General features: G+C 42.8%; 1 protein-coding gene across 1 annotated transcript; it reads right to left on the reverse strand.

Moving 5' to 3' along the window:
* Positions 1–6: 6 nt before the first annotated feature.
* Positions 7–21,562, reverse strand: LOC110530052 (phosphatidylinositol 4,5-bisphosphate 3-kinase catalytic subunit alpha isoform). The gene is made up of 21 exons (XM_021612832.2): positions 21,149–21,562; positions 19,781–20,191; positions 19,397–19,606; positions 18,896–19,146; positions 16,605–16,850; positions 16,207–16,292; positions 15,966–16,071; positions 15,302–15,454; positions 14,901–15,035; positions 12,770–12,894; positions 12,454–12,535; positions 6,682–6,846; positions 6,281–6,384; positions 5,839–6,010; positions 5,476–5,582; positions 5,178–5,299; positions 4,925–5,003; positions 4,187–4,357; positions 3,715–3,832; positions 3,307–3,458; positions 7–3,004 (listed from the first exon to the last, which is right to left on the reverse strand). Exons 2-21 carry the CDS (start codon positions 20,130–20,132, stop codon positions 2,734–2,736), a joined length of 3,207 nt encoding a protein of 1,068 aa, XP_021468507.1. The 5' UTR covers positions 20,133–20,191; positions 21,149–21,562; the 3' UTR covers positions 7–2,733.
* Between the last annotated feature and the right edge of the window lie 1,169 nt (positions 21,563–22,731).

Raw genomic sequence — 22,731 nt, forward strand, 5'->3', positions numbered from 1 at the left:
TCAAAATATGACAGGGATACAGAAATTTTTTATTTGTATTAAACAGTACAATGAGTGAATGAATACAGGGTTATTTCCAGACATGGTAAAATGAATGAGTATGAAAGATTAATTAGTGCATACTACAGGTCAAACAATATTTACAAAGATGAATAGCTAGATAAGAATATCAGCTTTAAAAACATGCAGGATAGCTTTTCACCATTGTGCTTTTACACTGTACTCAGTCAGAGCAGCAGACCTTCAGTGAAACTCCACTAGATACATTTCCCTCCTTCATTCATTCGTCACTCGTTTCTCATTTCAACGACAACAAGCTGTCTACTGGGGTGTAAAAGGATGTATTATGCATAAGTCCAATGTTTTTGGGAGGGTTAGCGATTATATTTTGAGTTTGTCTACATTTAGAATACAAAAATATATTACCTCTAGAGTTATTCAAGGAAAGTGATTTGCACAAAGTAGCAGTTCTCTTCATGGTGTGCCATTGTACCTCACCAGTAACAAAAAAAGGTAATTAACATGAACTTCAAGTAAACACTAGTAAGAGAAAAGGATGACATTTCCCACAACAAAAATGAAAAGAAACATTTATGATAGCTCTTGCATAGTGTATGTACTATGGGTATTGTAGTTGTCTCGTTTTGACTGGGTCCTGCCCAACAGTCTGTAACCTGTACAGAAACACACACAGTAAATCATTTGGTGAAGCTGGCATACAACTGACTAATAACCTAGCTCTATGCAATGAGCAAACTGCAGGATCCACACTTACAAGGGAAGTTGTCGGGGAAGGGAACAGAAAAAGACACTTGAAGGGAAAACCACATTCACATCAGTAAAAAAAAAAAAAAAAAAAAAAAAAAAAAAAAAAACTTTACTGTATAGGGAGTTCATATGAAAAGAGAATGCTGAGGAAGTCTGGAATAGTGTCTAATCTATACATACTTGAATTTTATAAAGACAGGGTGAAACAAATTCCAATTCAGTTAAAAAAAAATGGTTTCAAACGCTTCCTAAAATGTCTGTTTAGATGTTTCACTGATAGTTTTCCGACCTGTGGGTTGTTTCTTTTCATTAGTTTCCTAAAGTGAAAGGCAGGGTACAATAGCCTTTTTTCAGTTCTTCCAGAGTCACCCTGTTAGGGAAGAGAAGTGATACTGTCACAGTGCATAATTGTACATTTGTCTTCTGTGTACTGTCTGTACATAGTTGAGACACCCTTAATGCGGTGTATATGCACAATTCAGAGATACTCCCATCTCTTGACCCTACTTTGCCTTGACACCAGTATTACAAGTCTATAGTACAGTACATAAATATCACAATTTGCATAGTGTAACAGCACGGCATTCTATAACATTGCACATCCTTTTCGCCCCCCCCCCCCTTTCCCTTTAAAAACAAAGCAACCAATAAAAACAGAACGAGGATGAATTTGAATATCTATTTCATCTGGGCGTCGCAAAAGGACTTTACAGTTCTTTTCTGTCGGTCATCCAAAACGTCTGCGTTGCAGCCAACGGTGCTGGACGGCAGCCATTTTGCACCTGAATGCTCCACACGCGTCGTAACACTGACAAACAAATACAAATGTTAGAGATCAGTGCTACACAGAAGATACACAGGGATTGGAATAGTAGTGACTCATTCCCACGGTAAGACCGATAACTAAGCTGTCGGGGGTGTGTGTGTGTGTGTGTGTATGGGTGGGTGAGATATATATATATATTTTAGTACTTTGGCTCAGTAGAAAATAAAGACTCAGAATAATATGTGCACAGTATGGATACGAGACCATTGGGATACTTCTGTACAAAATGTCATACTTGAGGTCACGAAACATGACTGTTTCAATCTGAGGGGACACTGTAATCGTCACTTGAGATCAAACATGGGTCAGAAAGTTCTGCTTGCTAGCCTTAAAATTGACAGCAGATGATGAACGGACATCCTCGTGTCTGTTAACCATGCACCACTGGGATTTAACAATGCTGGTGGTATTCTGGGTAGTGTTCATTGGGCTCCAAGCGGAAGAAAACAGACTGCCATGATTTGTCCAATAAGAAACAATTGTTCACTTTCTGTTGCATGCCCTAATGAACATGACCCTGGGCAGGCCTTCATGGTGTCCTGGCATGCTAGCAGAATGTAGGCTAGAGATCCACTCTGTCCATAGTAAACTAGTGGATGGGGTACGCTATTTAGGGATGCACAATATCGGATGACAATCTTTTTTTTCTTTCTTTTTAAAATCGGCCCGCATATCAGTAGACGTGATATATTGGCCGATAAAGCAATAGATCACCCTTCATATCACTATCGACTGATAATAAAATAGAGATCAGCCGTCATCAAATTGTTTGTAATCATGATTGGTCCCCTAAATTTACAAGGAGAAAACTTTATGGCCATATTGCAATACCAATACGGGAAAAATAACGGCCCAAAAATATGATTATCGTATCAGCCCATAATTTCCCCCATCGGTGCATCCCTAATATCCAGTTGGCACACTTCTAACGGATGGGTTCATAAGTTAGCGGATGATTTAGAGACCCGTTCTAGCCTTTCACTTCATCCAACAGCTCTATCCATTCATATCTATATTCATGGGCGCTAGCCCAGTCTGCTCTGCCATCTCTGCTCATGGCGAGCTTAGCTAGCGGATGGTGTCGAGATCCGCCCTTGTCCTCTCTGCGTTGCTGTGGCTCTCCAGGCCTATGGAACCTCTCAGTTCATGGCGTGCTGGCGGATGGTGTGGAAGATCCAGTCCATTTTGGTGGTCCAGCCGCCGTGGTGTGCGTCATTCATCTGCTTCATGAAGTAGTCCAGGGCCTCCTGCTCCGTCTTGTCCAGGGCAAGGGTCTTACGGATGTAGGCGATGTCGTCGAACGACTGCAGCTCGGGCATGCCGGAGCCCAGCATCATAGAGAACAGGTTGATGAAGAGGTTGGCGTGCTGCCGGATGGCCAAGTAGGCCTTGTAGCACATCTCCTGAAACCTGGGGGAGTGGGAGGACATTTGTGAACCTAGCTGGGTTAGGAAGCATGTGTTTTTGTGCTAATAACTGTGCTTCAAAATGGCCCCTGAGGGGATTAATAACATTGTAATGTATTACCAGTAGAGCAATGATATCATTCTATATCACAATTTCAGGTTCAGATCAATTAAAAGCTAAATGTAGTCAGAGTTCCCCCATGTAGCCTTTTTTAAAAACACTGCCTTGCACTTCAGAGTAGTGAATCTAATCCCTAATATTCACTGATAGGAAAGTTAACATTAACAAAAATACAGATACTGTACCTCTCAAACTCCCTGGTTTTTGTGCACTCCTGGGTTCCTTTGCTGATAACGATTAAGAAGTCCTGTGTCAAGACAAAAGGCACCCGCTCTCGCTTGTAGCCAAACTTCTTCTTCTTGTGATCCAGGAAATGGCCAAAGTCGATGTGGAATAGCTGCAAGGAGAAAAGACAAAACAAAGAGCATCACAAAAACTGCTGACAGGCCTCCTATAACCAGGGAACGTCAAGAGAAAGAAAAAAAAACATGTCTTTGTAGGGTTGCAAAATTCCAGTAATTTTCCCATAGATCCTGGTGGAGGATTCCCATATTTCCTATGTAATTCCAGAAATCTTCATATCAGGATTTCTGGAAAACTAGGTAATTTAGGGAAACATATTAGAATTTTGCAACCCTGAGTCTGTGAAGTACCTGTCCATCATCTTTGACCATGATGTTGCTGTTGTGTCGGTCACCGATCCCCAGGATGAAGGTGGCTACGCAGTATCCCGCACACGACCGTGTGAACAAGTCAATGGCCTGGTCATACCTGGACACATGTCAATGGGTATATGTCATTAGACCAAAGACATGAAACTACAACAATCCTGTTGAAGCTAAAGAAAGACATCCATAAGGCATTTTATAAGAATACAGTACATTCCACTTATAAGCAATTCGTGGATACTTTTGCCCTTTCAAGGATTAACCCCCCCCATGTGACAGTCTATTCCTTAATATACACCCAATATTTCTAACCACATAATCTAGCATGACAAAGCGTTTAGCAGCTAGCATAGCTTAGAAGAACACCATGTAGAAGTAGGAATGAAGGCCTACTGGTCATGCATTCTAAGACGTATGCTATGCTGTTGTGGCTATTGGAACGTAGCCTAGTGCTCACATCTCTCCCCTGTTCTTGTCCTTGAGCCACTGGTGCAGCGTGTGGCTGTTGAACTGCAGCGCCCCCTTCAGGCCTCCTTTACACTGGATCTGCATGATGGTGTGGGAGTTCCTCACCACCTCGATCAGGCCCACGCAGTCGCCGATGGACAGGCAGCCGTACGGCAACATCCTGGGGACAAAAACAACCAAATAGGATGACCGGTAGGTCTACCATGGCTACAGTCTTTCATCGATACATTATTCATCTACCAGTCATTCCATCTAGATAGACATGCATAGATTCCTTCGGTTCAATCAGAAGTGCATCCTGACGGTCAATCCACCAACGGAGATTGGGATGTGATCAGTACAATATGATACAGATCTAAGAAATATTACTCCTAATCTGGAAGTAACAATTCATTTCCCTGATTAATTTAACTAGGCAAGTCAGTTAAGAACAAATTCGTATTTACAATGACGGCCTACCTATGGAAGCTATACATTCACTCCCTTCAAAAATCAACCCGACTTTCAATCGACCTACATTCCGCCGTTTCGTATCTCATTTAGGCTACACTAGCTTCCAGTTCAGAGTTGACATTATTAGCTCCTACGGAAAGTCATGGACTCAATGTTTAACGGATCAGACGAGTCACTCCTAATTTTAGGCTCCTGCCATCAAGGAAAAGAACATGAAGGGTGTAATGGACTATTTATGCGTGCTGCTGCGTTAAGCGGATACAGAGACTAGTACCTGAGATCAAGCCCCTGGTTCTGCCAGATGTTCTCCATTATCCTAATGATCTGCAGAGTCAGCATGTCCTGCCTCAGATCTGAAGGAGAGGTGAGAGTGAAATAGCAAGATGAGGAGTCTAAGCTTTGATCACACTAATGCAATATGAATCGGTGCCAGGGCAAAATGGGATTCAGTAAGCATGTTTATTGTCTAGTGTGTCCATTGTGAGTCAAGGGGGTGGGGCGATTAGTTTTGCATTAGCAAAATGTACCGTCTCCATTTTTGAAGATGATCTCGTTGCTCTGGAAGAGCAGCTCTGACATCATGTCGGGATTCTCCCAGTTGAGCCACAGAGGCCGTTTGGCCGATGACATCATCCGGCACTCTTCCAAGCTGAAAGAGATGGCAAACGTATCAACACAGACTCAGAATAACGTTAAGAAAACATTTTGAACACAGTACAGCCTGTCATTAAACCGGAATTTCACAGGACACATTTCTTGGTTTCTTTCTTTAAACATTCAGAAGAATATGTGGACGTTCGTGGTTAAGTCTACTGTGAGTAGTACCGGAGGTTTCCCAGCTGGTGAGCTGGGTTGAGCGGAGAGGTGAAGCTCTGTAGGGCATCCATGTAGTCAGGCCTTTTCATCTGCTCCACCAAGAACTTCATCTGAACCTGAGGGCAGAGAGAGAGCGAGAGAGCACACGCTTCACTTTACTGCAAGTGTAGGGAGTCCATAGTCCTGAAGACCAAGGAGGCCTTTATAGCAGTTCCACACTCCTTTTTGCTTAGTATCTAGTTTGCTTACAAGTAGTTGCTTACAATCTTGTTGTAAGTAAGAGAAAAACATGATCACAAAAAAGACTGATCAATTGAGGCTTCCATATTAGGGTGGGAAGTGGAAAGGCCTTGATCACGTCGCAAACGTTACCTTCTGGGCCTCGTCCTTCTTCTCCTGCTTGAGGAGGTCTGTGAGGTTGATGAGCTTCTCCATGGCCTCCACCTGTCTGCTCAGGTGCTTCAGGTACATGCCACAGGCCCGGCAGTAGGACTCCAGCAGCAGACCAAAACGTTGGCTCACTGTCTTGTTGTGCATCTCAGACCTGGAGGCAGAGAGAACAACTTATGCGATTGTGCACCCCTATACAAATGTACTAGCAAGACTTTTCTCAATCAATGTAACCTCTGTAAGCCTTTTCTTTACGTAAACCTTAAAATGCAGAAATTAAGCATGTTCTACAAGATTTTACACCAGCAGAATGGAATTCTGACTGCCTAAGGCAAATTCAAGCAATCCACAACACACACATTTGGTTTCATAAACACCATAAGGCTAGTGGACTAGTATGGAAACAAACAGAAATCAAACTCACTTGAGATGCCAAAAGAAGAAATGGCCTATCCTCTGATTGGTCAAAGCCTTCTTCAGCAGAAAGCGGGCCAGTGGGTTATCGAGGTACTGCTCGTACTTCAGAACCTGGTGGCCAGAAATACAGTATGTTCAGAACACACACCCAAATAAAATGCATCTGATAGGATTAGAAGCCACCATGTAAAAGAAAGCGGTTAGCCTGAGGGGTCATATTGAATTCTTTATGTGGTGTCAAATAATTAAAACACTGTCAAACGTAGGTGTCAAAGCCATTCAAAAACACATCAAGCTGACAGTCAGTGACAGACATGTTGAATCCAAGAATGGTATGTGAATAGAATAGACAAGCCACACCCCATCTCTTGATTCATTACAGACGAAGAGTGGGTCTTATTATTGTACCTGGACCAGCTGAATGAGGTATTGAGAGAGTCTGTCGTCCGTTAAGTATTTTTCAAGGCACTTCACAGCAAAGTCTCGGATCATGGGATCGGGGAAGTTGCAGTCCAGCAACTCCATGGCTTGTTCTGGCTTTATGGCTGGCCAGTCCTTTAAAAGGCAATACATCTGGAACAAAGATTAAAAAAATTGGAAAAGTATATAAATTGAAATCAAAGTCAGAGGAACAAACTGGAAAACAAAACGGATGACATGACCGTCAAAAATGGCATCCAATGGTTAAATGAGAAAACTGTGGGTGTGTTCGTAAATTCACTCTGGCTACGCTTGTAAATTCACTCCAGCTATCTACTCCAATTTCAGAGCACTCATCTGAGTGTGCCAAAGTACAGATTAACTGATGAATTTACAAATGTGCAACACCCGTTGAAGATGACCAGTGTCAGTAAACATCAGCATAAAAACATAATTAAATTGTTGCCAGCAGCACAGTGACCGTAACCAAGATTCTAGATAACATGAAAACAGCCTAACCAGCTCTGCTAGGGCGAGTCAAATTGTCAGAGTGAGGTGTCCTCATTTGTGTCTGGAAGTAGCTAGCAAGCCAGCCAACATTAGCTTGGGGGCTAGACTGCCGTTGTAAGGTAAGAACGCTTGGATCAACCTTACTCCGCGCTCTGAACGCTCAGAGTGAAACGCTCTTAATTTACAGACAGACAATCTGACAACACTCTGAAATTACAAATGCCCAGAGTGCAATCTAAATTTACCAACACACCCTGTATTAAATTAATGTACACTGAACTAAAATATAAACGCAACACATAAAACATCCCAGAGTGGATTATGAATGGATTATCTTGGCAAAGGTGATATTTTAGAGAAATGTGCATATATAAACTTATATATGCACATTTCTCTAAAATATCACCTTTGCCAAGATAATCCATTCATCTGGCAGGTGTGGCATATCAAGAAGCTGACTAATTAAACAGCATGATCATTACACTGCTCCAACTTGTGCTGGAGACAATAAAAGGCCACTAAAATGTGCAGTTGTGTCACAATGCCAGATGTCTCAAGTTGAGGGAGCGTGCGACTGGCATGTCCACCAGAGCTGTTGCCAGAGAATTGAATGTTAATTTCTCTACCATAAGCCTCCTCCAACATCATTTTAGATTATTTGGCAGTACGGCCAACTGGCCTCACAAACGCAGACCACGTGTAACCACGCCAGCCCAGGACCGCAACATTCGGCTTCTTCACCTGGGGGATCGTCTGAGACCAGTCACCCGGACTGATGATGAAACTGTGGGTTTGCACAACCAAAGAATTTCTGCACCAACTGTCAGAAACCGACTCAGGGAAGCTTATCTGTGTGCTCATTGTCCTCACCAGGGTCTTGACCTGACTGCAGTTTGGCGTTGTAACCAACTTCAGTGGAAAAATACTTACCTTTGATGGCCACTTGCATGCTGGAAAAGTGTGCTCGTCACAGATGAATCCCGATTTCAACTGTACTGGGCAGATGGTGTGTATGGCGTTGTGTGGGCGAGCGGTTTGATGATGTCAACGTTGTGAACAAGAGTATCCTACAGTGGCGGTGGTGTTATGTATGGGCAGGCATAAGCTACGGACAACGAACACAATTGCATTTTATCGATGGCAATTTGACTGCAGAGATACTGTGACGAGATCCTGAGGCCCATTGTCGTGCCATCCAACTGCCCCCCATCACCTCATGTTTCAGCATGATAATGCACAGCCCCATGTCGCAAGGATCTGTACACAATTCCTGGAAGCTGAAAATTGGTAAATCCGACCACAACTCTATCCTCCTGATTACGGCTTACAAGCTAAAATTAAAGCAGGAAGTACCAGTGACTCGGTCTATATTTTTTTTTTTTAAGTGTTCAGATGAAGCAGATGCTAAACTACAGGACTGTTTTGCTATCACAGACTGGACCATGTTCCTGGATTCTTCCGATGGCATTGAGGAGTACACCACAGTCACTGGCTTTATCAATAAGTGCATCGAGGACGTCGTCCCCACAGTGACAGTACATACCCCTACCAGAAGCCATGGATTACAGGCAACATTCGCACTGAGCTAAAGGGTAGAGCTGCCGCTTTCAAGATGCGGGACTCTAACCCGGAAGCTTACAAGAAATCCTGCTATGCCCTGTGACGAAGAATCAAACAGACAAAGCGTCAAGAGGGCTAAGATTGAATCATACTACACTGGCTCCGACGATCGTCTTATGTGGCAGGGCTCGGAAACTATTACAGACTACAAAGGGAAGCACAGCCACGAGCTGCCCAGTGACACGAGCCTACCAGACGAGCTTAATCACTTCTATGCTTGCGTCGAGGCAAGCAACACGGAGGCATGCATGAGAGCATCAGCTGTTCCGGACGACTGTGTGATCAAGCTCTCTGTAGCCAACGTGAGTAAGTAAGTGCTTTGAAAGGATGGTAATGGCTCACATTAACACCATTATCCCAGAAACCCTAGACCCACTCCAATTTGCATACCGCCCAAACAGATCCATGCAATCTCTATTGCACTCAACACTGCCCTTTCCCACCTGGACAAAAACAACAACTGTGTGAGAATGCTATTCATTGACTACAGCTCAGCGTTCAACACCATAGTACCCTCAAAGCTCATCACTAAGCTAAGGATCCTGGGACTAAACACCTCCCTCTGCAACTGGATCCTGGACTTCCTGACGGGCCGCCCCCAGGTGGTGAGGGTAGGTAGCAACACATCTGCCACGCTGATCCTCAACACTGGAGCTCCCCAGGAGTGCGTGCCCAGGCCCCTCCTGTACTCCCTGTTCACCCATGACTGCATGGCCAGGCATGACTCCAACTCCGTCATTAAGGTTGCAGACGACACAACAGTGGTAGGCCTGATCAACGAAGAGAGCCTATAGGGAGGTCAGAGACCTGGCGGTGCCAGAATAACAACCTATCCCTCAATGTAACCAAGGCTAAGGAGATGATTGTGGACTACAGGAAAAGGAGGACCGAGCATGCCCCCATTCTCATTGACGGGGCTGTAGTGGAGCAGGTTGAGAGCTTCAAGTTCCTTGGTGTCCACATCAACAACAAACTATAATGGTCCAAACACACCAAGACTGACGTGAAGAGGGCACGACAAAGCCTATTACCCCTAAGGAAACTAAAAAGATTTGGCATGGGTCCTGAGATCCTCAAAAGGTTCTACAGCTGGTTGCATCACTGCCTGGTACGGCAATTGCTCGGCCTCTACAAGGCACTACAGAGGGTAGTGTGTACGGCCCAGTACCTCACTGGGGTGAAGCTGCCTGTCATCCAGGACCTCAACACGAGGCGGTGTCAGAGGAAGGACCTAAAAATTGTCAAAGACCCCAGCCACCTCAGTCATAGGTTGTTCTCTCTACTACCGCATGGAAAGACGTACCGGAGTGCCATGTCTAGGACAAAAAAGCTTCTCAACAGTTTTTACCCCCAAGCCATAAGACTCCTGAACAGGTAATCAAATGGCTACCCAGACTATTTGCATTGTGTGGCCCCCCAACCCCTCTTTTTACACTGCTGCTACTCTGTTTATCATATATGCAGTCACTTTAACTATACATTCATGTACAGTGAGGGAAAAAATTATTTGATCCCCTGCTGATTTTGTACATTTGCCCACGGACAAAGAAATGATCAATCTAAAATGTTAATGGTAGGTTTAGTTGAACAGTGAGAGACAGAATAACCAAAAAAATCCAGAAAAGCTCATGTCAAAAATGTTATAAATTGATTTGCATTTTAATGAAGGAAATAAGTATTTGACCCCTCTGCAAAACATGAGTTAGTACTTGGTGGCAAAACCCTTGTTGGCAATCAGAGGTCAGACGTTTCTTGTAGTTGGCCACCAGGTTTGCACACATCTCAGGAGGGATTTTGTCCCACTCCTCTTTGCAGATCTTCTCCAAGTCATTAAGGTTGAGGCTGACGTTTGGCAACTCAAACCTTCAGCTCTCTCCACAGATTTTCTATGGGATTAAGGTCTGGAAACTGGCTAGGCCACTCCAGGACCTTGTGCTTCTTCTTGAGCCACTCCTTTGGTTGCCTTGGCCGTGTGTTTTGGGTCATTGTCATGCTGGAATACCCATCCACGACCCATTTTCAATGCCCTGGCTGAGGGAAGGAGGTTTTTGCCCAAGATTTGACGGTACATGGCCCCGTCCATCGTCCCTTTGATGCGGTGAATTTGTCCTGTCCCCTTAGCAGAAAAACACCCCCAAAGCATAATGTTTCCACCGCCATGTTTGATGGTGTTCTTGGGGTCATAGCCAGCATTCCTCCCCCTCCAAACACGGCGAGTTGAGTTGATGCCAAAGAGCTCCATTTTGGTCTCATCTGACCACAACACTTTCACCCAGTTGTCCTCCGACTCATTCAGATGTTCATTGGCAAACTTCAGACGGGCATGTATATGTGCTTTCTTGTGCAGGGGGACCTTGCGGGCGCTGCAGGATTTCAGTCCTTCACAGCGTAGTGTGTTACCAATTGTTTTCTTGGTGACTATGGTCCCAGCTGCCTTGAGATCATTGACAAGATCCTCCCGCGTAGTTCTGGGCTGTTCCTCACCGTTCTCATGATCATTGCAACTCCACGAGGTGAGATCTTGCATGGAGCCCCAGGCCGAGGGAGATTGACAGTTATTTTGTGTTTCTTCCATTTGCGAATAATCGCATCAAATGTTGTCACCTTCTCACCAAGCTGCTTGGCGATGGTCTCGTAGCCCATTCTAGCTTTGTGTAGGTCTACAATCTTGTCCCTGACATCCTTGGAGAGCTCTTTGGTCTTGGCCATGGTGGAGAGTTTGGAATCTGATTGATTGATTCTGTGGACAGGTGTCTTTTACACAGGAGGAGGAGCACTCCCTTTAAGAGTGTGCTCTTAATCTCAGCTCGTTACCTGTATAAAAAAGACCCCTGGGAGCCAGAAATCTTTGATTGAGAGGGGGTCAAATACTTACTTCCCTCATTAAAATGCAAATCAATTTATAACATTTTTGACATGCGTTTTTCTGGATTTTTGTTATTCTGTCGCTCACTGTTCAAATAAACCTACCGTTAAAATTATAGACTGATCATTTCTTTGTCAGTGGGCAAACGTATCAAATCAGCAGGGGATCAAATACTTTTTTCCCCCTCACTGTACATACTACCTCAATTGGGCCGACAAACCAGTGCTTCCGCACATTGGCTAACCGGGCTATCTGCATTGTGTCCCACCCACCACCCCCACTTTTACGCTACTGCTACTCTCTGTTCATCATATATGCATAGTCACTTTAACCATATCTACATACTACCTCAAATCAACCTGACTAACAGGTGTCTGTATGTTTGCCTCGCTACTTTTATAGCCTTGCTACTGTATATAGCCTGTCTTTTTACTGTTTTATTTCTTTACTTACCTATTTTTCACCTAAAACCTTTTTTGCACTGTTGGTTAGAGCCTGTAAGTAAGCATTTCACTGTAAGGTTGTTGTATTCTGCGCACGTGACAAATAAACTTTGATTTGACTGGTTTTCCACACCCCTACTTAAAGGATAGCTGTATTCGCAGTCATGTGAAATGCATAGATTAGGGCCCAATTTATTTAAATGGACCGTTTTCTTTATATGAACTGTAATTGTTGTGTTTATATTTTTGTTCAGTGTATATCAAATGTCCCCTTGCCATGGTAGGCTATAAAGACAGCAATTGAAACAAGAGACTGTTTACCTGTGCAACCTCATCCCTGGAGTTCCATTTCACTGCCAGGAGAATCTTGGGCAGTATCTCCGGGATACTGACACAGTAATGTCTACAGTAAGAGAAAAATAGCAAAAATTTGAATGTAGAAAATTGCTTTCCTCCATTAAGATCACACACTTCTCAAATCATGAGCAGCACACATATTATTATAACCAGTACCTTGAGCAAGTAACCAAACTATTTCAGGTGTAAGAAATGTTGGATAAATCTTACATGGGTTTTGTTTATGCTTTTTTCATAATATAAATATATGTATTTGTTGATAAAGCACACAGAGTAATACCTGTGCCTCCAGAGGAAGTCCTTCTCCTGCTCAGTTATTTCAGACAGTGGGTCTCTGTTACACACCAGGCGCAGCTGTTCGTTGTCGCTGTCCGTCAGAGGGTTGTCCCTTGCCAGTCTGTTACTCTGCAATAGAGAACATTATGATGCTTATTAAAACTACAGTACTGGTGGAAAGCAGGGTCACGTTCAATAATCACTCAGTTGTAAAAGGTTTCGCAATAGAAAACGAAACCTGAGTTGATATTGGACACACCGGTTCACACCTGGTTCAAAGCATTTTGTTCATGTTTTGTGCCTCATGAACATGTCACCAGTGTCTCCTGGGGCATCTCTAGTAGACACACACACACACACAACTTGTCAACAGCATTAACCCTTTGACATGTACGATCACATTTGTGATAATTGTTGAGTGGTCCCTGCAGCGTACCGTTGCAAATATGTGATTGAAACAGTAGCAACCAAACGTATGTTGTAACAAACACATCTAACCAGTATTGTTGTCTGAAAAGCATCTAAATAATGTTGTGTACTGATGGGAAATAAAAGGTCTTTACAACTTTATCCCTAAATGTGAACTTCAGCCAATCATACGGAACACATCCACAGTCATTACATAAACCAGTATAAATAACAGGTTTTGCTGAAAGAAAAAAAAAGCCACTAACTTAACAGCTAGACTTGTTTACAATGTACCACATCTCTGGTAAGCACAAGGGACTAATATTGTTTAGAAAAGAGATGCGTGGGAGCTAAGCTATCAGCAGCTAAATTCTTTATGATGGCAGCCATGTTGGTTTATGTTTGACAAGCGAAAACTCCCTAATCCGAGAATGCCTTTGTTTATTTGCATCTTGTAGTCAAAGTCAAAGATGGCTGCTCCCATTGCCTGAAAAATATGAACTTATTTGTAATGTTCTGAAAAGTGGCCAAACTGTTTGATGTAAAACATTATCACCTCACAGATCATCACTACAAATACAAGCTAGCCTAACTGTAGCGCGAAAGTTAAACACGGATGAAACCCTTTTTAGGGAGGGGGTTTATGATGCAGGAAATATTACTATGATGAGGACTTTATCAATAAAAGGGGGGCAAACACAGAAGTTCATAATAAATAAATAAAAACCCTGAGGTACCATAGATACAATCGGATGCCACATTCATGGGAACTCTGAAATCTCAGTCATCCGATTTTAGTGCATTGAAGACAACTGTTAACTTAGGGGGGAGCTCAGGCTGGGAAAAATGCCAACTCTGAATTCCAACTCGGAACTCAGGCCTCTTTCTAGAGCTCAGACTTTCCGACCTGAATATCACTGACGTCACGATTTGACCACATATTTTTCAGAGTTCCATCAGTCAAGTGAACTATCCCATCACCTCGTTTAAAAAAAAAAAAATGTATAACATCTTTGGTCTGACAACCAGAATGCATTGTATAATGGCAACGAACATGGTGCCACACATAGCTGGCAAATAGCTTAGCGCATCATAATAAGAACAACCATTCAACAAAAAAAAAGCATTTTACACACATCATGTGTCCATTACAATCTATGCAAGAATCAGAATGCATGATTTGTCACCAGTACCTGAAAACATACAGTACCAGTCAAAAGTTGACACACCTACTCATTCAAGGGTTTCTTTATTTTTACTATTTTCTACATTGTAGAATAATAGTGAAGACATCAAAACTATGAAATAACACATTGAATCATCTATTAAATTTTTTTTAAACACAAAGCTTCAAACATAAATTGTCAACAACAGTGAAATGGGCTACTTCTTTTGTGAATTAATAAAGAGGCGGAACACACCTCAACTGTTAGAAAATTAAACCTGTCCAAAAATGATTTAATTGACATAGCCTATAGATAATTAGTAGGCAGCGTGCCTTGGTTTGAGGGCAGCACGGGTTAACTGTCCTGCTGTGTAACAATCACATTTTGTAACAGTGAGTACATTCAGACATCACGAGCATAACATTTTTTTTTTTTAAATACACTTGTGCGACTGTTACACAAGATATTTGGAACTCATACGTGAAAAGGTTAAATCATTACAACAGATTAACATACAATGTCAATATTGACTTAAACCAAACAAAAACACTTGGGACTTACCAAACCGGTGTGGCAATAGTTGAAGCCCAGCTCCCGGGATATGTTCCAGTTGGCGTGCTCCTCGATGGCCGGCATGTCGGGGAACTTCACTGGGTTACTGAAGTGGTCAAACTCCAGCTCCAGGCAAGGGGTTTCCTGTGGGCCCAGAGCAATATAATGGAAAGGTCATTTGGGGTCATCCAAAAGGGCTTATGAGAACAACGGCACCATATTATTGTGGGATTAACTTGTGTGTCAATGAGTAATTAATAAAGATGGATAAGAGGCTTAGACAGTGAGAGGGGAGATGCAGATTATTTCTAACTGTAGCTCTGTGTGTGTGTGTGTGTGTTAGATCCAATGCATGTCTTTCCATATGCGTGTGTAGCTAGCTAGCTAGCTAGCCAGCCAACACCTCAGACCTTGTTCGGATTGGAGCCGGTGACTCCGATAGCATTGAGCAGGTCTTCCAGGCCATGGGGCACGGGCCATAGGTTGAGGGCCATCTTTCCAGCCACCAGCGTATGGGTGTAATCAAACAGGTTGATGTTTCCCCAGGCTAGTGGACAGTGCTCCTGCAGCAACATTAGCACAATGAGGGATTGTAGTCAATGTATGGAGTTGCATTGAAATTGGGATCAATGTAAATCGAGGTTAAAAATGTATAAAGAGGATATAGAATCCCAAGCTATACAAGTACGAGATTGAAAGCTATTGTTGTGCAAAGAAAAACGCATGTGACACACAAGTAGGATTTGTCAAAGCCAGGAAAGTGAGTGGTACTGTTCATATCAATTACACTACCCAAACACCCAATTCATTTACTTTTTCCACATCTCCATGTATTCCCCAATCATTATTAATCTACACCAGGGATCGCAAACTGACTGGCGGCCCGGAGGTCACATCAGGCCCAAAAGCTGTTTCCCTCCAGCCTCCATGACAACAGTAACAACGACATTAACTCAAAATACCTGGGGGCCAAAGACCTGATTTACACTATTGATACTTTGGTCAAACCAAAGTAACTATTTTCTGTCAGAAACAACAAATTCCTGAAACCGGTGGGCAGGAGGGAGAGCTCACCTCTTTGGCCCCCTTCCTCCCTTTCACAGAACAGATTGACAGACAGAGTCGGGCAGCGCGGGGGATGTCTGGAATGTACATGTCGTAGTTCAGCCACTCGTTCCACCTTGGATGTACAACAAAAACATTATCTCAAACAGACATCTCTATGAAGCTAACATTAAGTAGGCTACACTACAGTATGTGATTTAGCAAGTACTTCATTAAGAAAGTAATTTATTATGGATGCAGGATGGCATACCTGGGGTTTGAGCATGGCACGCGCTGAGTGTTCACGTTGTCACACAGCTGCTCCCCACCGTGGTAAATCCCAGTCCGGACGTAGATCTAAATCAATAGCAGAGACACACATGAATAATTTACATAGATGTCTTTGACAGAAAACCTTTATTGCACTACTAAAAACAACAATGACATCCAGAACATTTGGGCCCCAAACGTGATCTAAAATGTAGTTCCATTCTCCACGAGGACATGCACTGAACAGAAGTGACAACCGGGATCAGTGAGGATTGTTTTGGGGGAAACAGGGAGGTTCTTCTTGAACTTGTTTAATAAGAACATGGGTTTTTGTTTTCCGTTGCAAAACATTTTGATACGCCCTAGTGAACACCACCCAAAGGTCCTCAAGTACAGTACCTTGTCAATGTCCCTGATGTTGACATTGACGTAGGTGGCACACAGTATCCTTATCCTCAGAGTGCCGTTGATGGTCCACAGAGACTTGGTGGCCGTCTCGCCGTTCATGTAGGGAGTGGCCGTGGAGATGCGGCGGGCATACGAGGGCATGGTAAAGGTATCGATGGGCAGCTGTGAGTACAGGCTGTCCTTTGCCATTAGCATGAGGTTGGGCATGCGCCCCAGCATGATGCAACTCCTCACGTACTGGGAAGGAAAGGCAATAGACATTAGACGCTACACCAAGCGAGAGGTATTAAACATGCAAAGAATGGAAAACATTGTTTTGCACAGTTGCTATTACCTATGTAACATTGCTTGCTAGTAGAGGTCGACCGATTAATCGGAATGGACGACTAATTAGGGCCGATTTCAAGTTTTCATAACAATCGGAAATCTGCATTTTTGGACACAGATTTGGCCGATTTGTTTTTACACCTTTTTTAACTAGGCAAGTCAGTTAAGAACACATTCTTCTTTTCAATGACGGCCTCGGAACAGTGGGTTAACTGCCTGTTCAGGGGCAGAACGACAGATTTTTACCTTGTCAGCTCCGGGATTCGATCTTGCAACCTTTCTGTTACTAGTCCAGCGCTCTAACCACCTGCCTCACGAGGAGCCCGCCTGTTACGCGAATGCAGTAAGAGGTAAGTTGCTAGCTAGCATTAAACTTATCTTATAAAAAACAATCATAATCACTAGTTATAACTACACATGGTTGATGATAACTAGTTTATCTAGCGTGTCCTGCGTTGCATATAATCGATGCAACGCAGGGGGATGATTTAACAAAACCATAAACACCAATGCCTTTCTTAAAATCAATACACAGAAGTATATATTTTTAAACCTGCATATTTAGATAAATGAAATCCAGGTTAGTAGGCAATATTAACCAGGTGAAATTGTGTCACTTCTCTTGCGTTCATTTTGCACGCAGAGTTAGGGTATATGCAACAGTTTGGGCCGCCTGACTCGTTGCGAACTAATTTGCCAGAATTTTACGTAATTATGACATAACATTGAAGGTTGTGCAATGTAACAGGAATATTTAGACTGATGGATGCCACCCGTTAGATAAAATACGGAACGATTCCGTACTTCACTGAAAGAATAAACGTTTTGTTATCGAAATGACAGTTTCAGGATATGACCATATTAATGACCAAAGGCTCGCATTTCTGTGTGTTACATTATAATTAAGTCTATGATTTGATATAGCAGTCTGACTGAGCGATGGTAGGCACCAGCAGGCTTGTAAGCATTCATTCAAACAGCACTTTTGTGCGTTTTGCCAGCAGCTCTTCCCTGTGCTTCAAGCATTGCGCTGTTTATGTCTTCATGCCTATCAACTCCCAAGATTAGGCTGGTGTAACCGATGTGAAATGGCTAGCTAGTTAGCGGGGTGCGCGCTAATAGCGTTTCAAACGTTACTTGCTCTGAGACTTGGAGTAGTTGTTCCCCTTGCTCTGCATGGTTAATGCTGCTTCGAGGGTGGCTGTTGTCGAAGTGTTCCTGGTTCGAGCCCAGGTAGGGGCGAGGAGAGGGACAGAAGCTATACTGTTACACTGGCAATACTAAAGTGCCTATAAGAACATCCAATAGTCAAAGGTATATGAAATGCAAACGGTATAGAGATATAGTCCTATAAATACTATAACTACAACCTAAAACCTCTTACCTTGGAATATTGAAGTCTCATGTTAAAAGGAACCACCAGCTTTCATATGTTCTGAGCAAGGAACTTTTACATGGCACATATTGCACTTTTACATCTCCAACACTTTGTTTTTGCATTATTTAAACCAAATTGAACATGTTTCATTATTTATTTGAGGCTAAATAGATTTGTATTGATGTATTATATTAAGTTAAAATAAGTGTTCATTCAGTACTGTTGTAATTGTCATTATACCAACTAAATAAATAAACATGTCAGATTAATCGGTATCGGCTTTTTTGGGTCCTCCAATAATCGGTATCGGCGAAAAATTACACTCTGTCGACCTCTACTAGCTAGTCATTGGACAGTCATTCAAACATGCTACAGACAGGATTCAAAGAAAGAATGTCCCCAACATTCTTTTTCAAAGACAAAGTTTCAAATCACAGACTGTCGTCAAAAAAAGCCTTATTTGGGAATTTCTTCTTTCGATTCGCTCAAAAAACACACAGGCAAGAGACTAACTACAGATGTTTGAATGTATCCCTATTCAAGATATGGAGTAGGCATCAGAGCAGTGTGTGTTTACCTTGTATTGACTCAGGGGGTATTTCTCCAGCAGATACTCGTCGCAGCCGCACACCTTGAGGATGTACTTGCCCTGATACTCCTGCACGCACATCTTGAGCTGCTCGTGGGACAGCAGCATGCTACGTGTCTTCTTGCGGATGGCCTCTGCGATCACGTGCTCCGGCACGCAGTCATGGTTGATCTTCAGCGTGTACTTCTGCTTGTCGTTGCTCGGTGACACGATGACCCATATGACCACTATGATTTGACCTGGAGGGAAAGAGGAATAAACGTGTTATTAAAGTATCATAACGTGGTAAGCCAAGTAAATGTAAGTTCAAGTCTTCCACCATCCACCCCGAAACATCACACGTCACCAAACATGTATTTAAAACAAGTGGATGGTGGTTCTGTCAATGCTTACAATAGGCTATTTTGATACAAATTTAGGCTGTACGTGGCTGTGCTATTTTCCCTTTGCCACAGACCCCAAAACTTAATTGTGTCTCCCATGTCCTACCTTTGTCAAGCTTATTGAAGATGTGCTTAGGTAGTTCTACTGACGACTCTACATTGGGAGGGTAGACGTACAACGCTCTACTGATGGGTCCGTTCGTGTCTCGGAGGTCCACAGACTCCTTGCAGACATTTAATATGTTCCTTCTAAAGTCCTGGACCTCTGCGTCCTTGACCAGGTCAAACTCACATATCGGCATTCCTATGGCAAAACCTGCACAAAAAAACAAAAAAATTAATGCACTTCTACAGCTACATTTTATCAAGCTTTATCCTCTCAGTATTCATGAAATTTGAGGGCTTGATTTGAAAACGGCCTGAGGTCACACCATTCTCAGTGTGCTTATGCGACGTCAGTGACTTTGTATAAAGAATACAAGAGACATACCAATTTCTCGGTTGAGTATTTTCTCCTCTCGGTTGCCTACTGGCTCGATGACTTTCAGGAAGGCCTGAAAAAGCCTTAGGTCACACAGTCTCCTCGTCTCATCGTAGAACTCCTCTCTCTCAGCCTCTTGGGTAACGCTGACAAAGATGTAGGAGGTCTCCTCCTGTAGGAGGTGGTGGAGCGGATACTTCCTGGCCTCCTTGAAGAGTTCGTGTTTCACTGAAATGAGTGTGGCCTCACGTGTGCACTCCAATGTCAGAATCATCCCATTGGGGAGAAGGCAGTCCACCATGATGCTTGGGGGCATCAAGTGCATGCCCCATAGTTCCCCCGAAGATGGCCTGGGAGGCATGGTGGTCGGGTCGGCTGCTCCTCACTATGCTAATAATTACAATGAGTTGGGTCTACCAGCTGGAGAGAGAGAGGCAATTACATAAGATGCAGTGACCCATTTATAAAATGTCCATTCTGCATGAGATAGTTAGCTACTAAATATGTTTAATGAGAGCAGAGGCATTGAGTGCAAGTGCTCACTAATAACTATCATATTATAGCAGGCAGTTGCTTACACTACATTATAAAATAATAAGTTATATTGTTCATTGTCCAAAAAAAATGGAACTGCATGGGGACAGCTCAAGCAGGAAACTACAGTTCCTCTTGGACAGATGTTGCTCGAAGAAAATATTTTACATAACAATAGACAATTTGATAGCTACGTGGAGAGGTTGACAGGTCACTCACTGTGTAATCTGACAAACTAACAGTGGTGAAGCGAAGTGTCACAAGTTGTGGAACAGGAAGACTGTAGTTAGCTAGTTAATGAAGTAGCTACCTAGCATGCTAACTAACAGTTAGCGGTTTAGAGAATGTTGTAACATCATTAATTCTGTCCTATGGGTATATTAGGATGGCACACGTTTGAGAACTAACCGGCAATTGTTATTTGCTCACTAGAATGCATCTATAGCTAGTGAGTGACAGGGTTAAACTTAGCTAACTAAAACACCGGTGCCGCTAGCTAGCTAACAAACCGCTACGTTAGCCATTAGCAAGCTAGTTGTTTGTGCAGACTTAGCTAGGCTAGCTGGCACAAGCTCAATGTCCAATGTCAATGCCTCATCATATTTACAACTAGCCGTGTTGTCGTCTCGTTAAATTATGTATTTATTAGTTATGATTGTCTTTTGACACCATTTTCTATTTTATAACAAAATACCTGGCATTTGCAGGCAAATATTAGTTTGGTTATCGTCTCGCTCAAGTAACGCCCTGTTTTCAGTCATAACATGCAACTTTCTCCCGAGAACAGCTAGCAAATGAGGCAACTGTGAGCTAGCTAGCTAAACAAACCATATTCCTTCCTACCCGTTCTAGACCTCTCGCCCTCAGTCGTAGCGCTGGCTTGCTACTCCATCCAAATGTCGGGACAGTCCGGTTTCTCAACAAAGACGTCTTTCGCTGTCAATATGAATGTTTTCCCAATTAATAAGTCCATTACATTCCATGTCGTGATGCCCAGCTGAATATCGAAAAAACGTCATTTTGATTGCTCGCAAGCCGCTGGTCAGAGAGCTTAATGTTCGTTTGACAAAGCTGCCTGCCTGGCGGTTTCCACTAGCTTCTATAGCCACAAAATCCAAATTGACAAAAGAAGATATATACAGCTGTTTGGTCTTAATATAAGGTTAGGGTTGAACATAAGGTTGGCAGTGTGGTTTAGGTTAGGATTAGGTTTAGGTTTAAAATACAATTTTAAGAATATACATTTTTAGAAATGGGCGGGGTTTAGGACTTTGTGGCTATAGAAACTAGTGACGACCATGGCATCGGGCTTTTGACCTCGGAAGACATGATGCATAGAATGTTCTTTCTGTCTTCTATTCAAACAATTTATGCCATCTCACCAACAGCATTTTAAACATTTGACATACTATTAAAAAGTGTTAAAACACTAACAAATATTTGTAAGAAAACACAGTCCTGAAATAAAAGCGTTATATTCTGACAGGATTGCAACAAATCAAGTTTTTAAAAAAATGCATGAGTACCATAAATATGGAGATATAAGACAGGGGTAACCAACAGTAGTTGGTAGCCAGGGATGGTAAACAGGAGGGATGAATCTGTTTGAATGCTGGACGTGAACAAAACCCTGCACTTACGGACCACTAGAACAATTAGTCCTACTGGTCACTCCTTATGGCCATCGATCCAAAACTATGTGTCACGCCCTGACCTTAGAGATCCTTTTTATGTCTCTATTTTGGTTTGGTCAGGGCGTGAGTTGGGGTGGGCATTCTATGTTTTGTGTTCTAGGTTTTCTATTTCTGTGTGTTTGGCAGGGTGTGATTCTCAATCAGAGGCAGCTGTCTATCTTTGTCTCTGATTGAGAACCATACTTAGGTAGCCTTTTCCCACCTTTGTTTTTTTTATTTATTTTTGATGTCTGCACAAGACAGAACTGTTTCTGTTATTCACAGTTTAGTGGTCAGTTTAAAAATCATGAACATGTGCTGCGCTTTGGTCCACACCTTCTTCAAACAGCCGTTACACTATGCTTCTGGTCAAGGGGGCAACATTGTTATGAAGGGGACAGCAGAGGGGGTCAAATTCAAGGAAGCCACCTTTCTTGCTTGTAAAAGATTTACTGCTTTCCATTGCTGTCAGAGGGAGCTGGAAGTGGGCAAGTGGCACACCCCAAGAGACGCCAAGTAAACAACACGTGTGATAACCAGTGAAACCGACAATGTCAAAGATGTGATGAATCCATACAAGGTCTATTTCCATCCAAAGCCAGTCCTATGCAAAGCCAGGGGCAAAGTTTGTCTCAAACAAGGAAAGGCAGAGAAAGGCTCTGTCATGCCAAATGCCCTCAAAGGAAATCTGCCCAGTGACAGTGAGAATTTTTTTTTTTTTTTTTTAAAGCAAGAAAGCTTTAATTGGGCTAA

The sequence above is a fragment of the Oncorhynchus mykiss genome, chromosome 8 (assembly GCF_013265735.2).
Source record: "Oncorhynchus mykiss isolate Arlee chromosome 8, USDA_OmykA_1.1, whole genome shotgun sequence".
Lineage (NCBI taxonomy): Eukaryota > Metazoa > Chordata > Actinopteri > Salmoniformes > Salmonidae > Oncorhynchus > Oncorhynchus mykiss.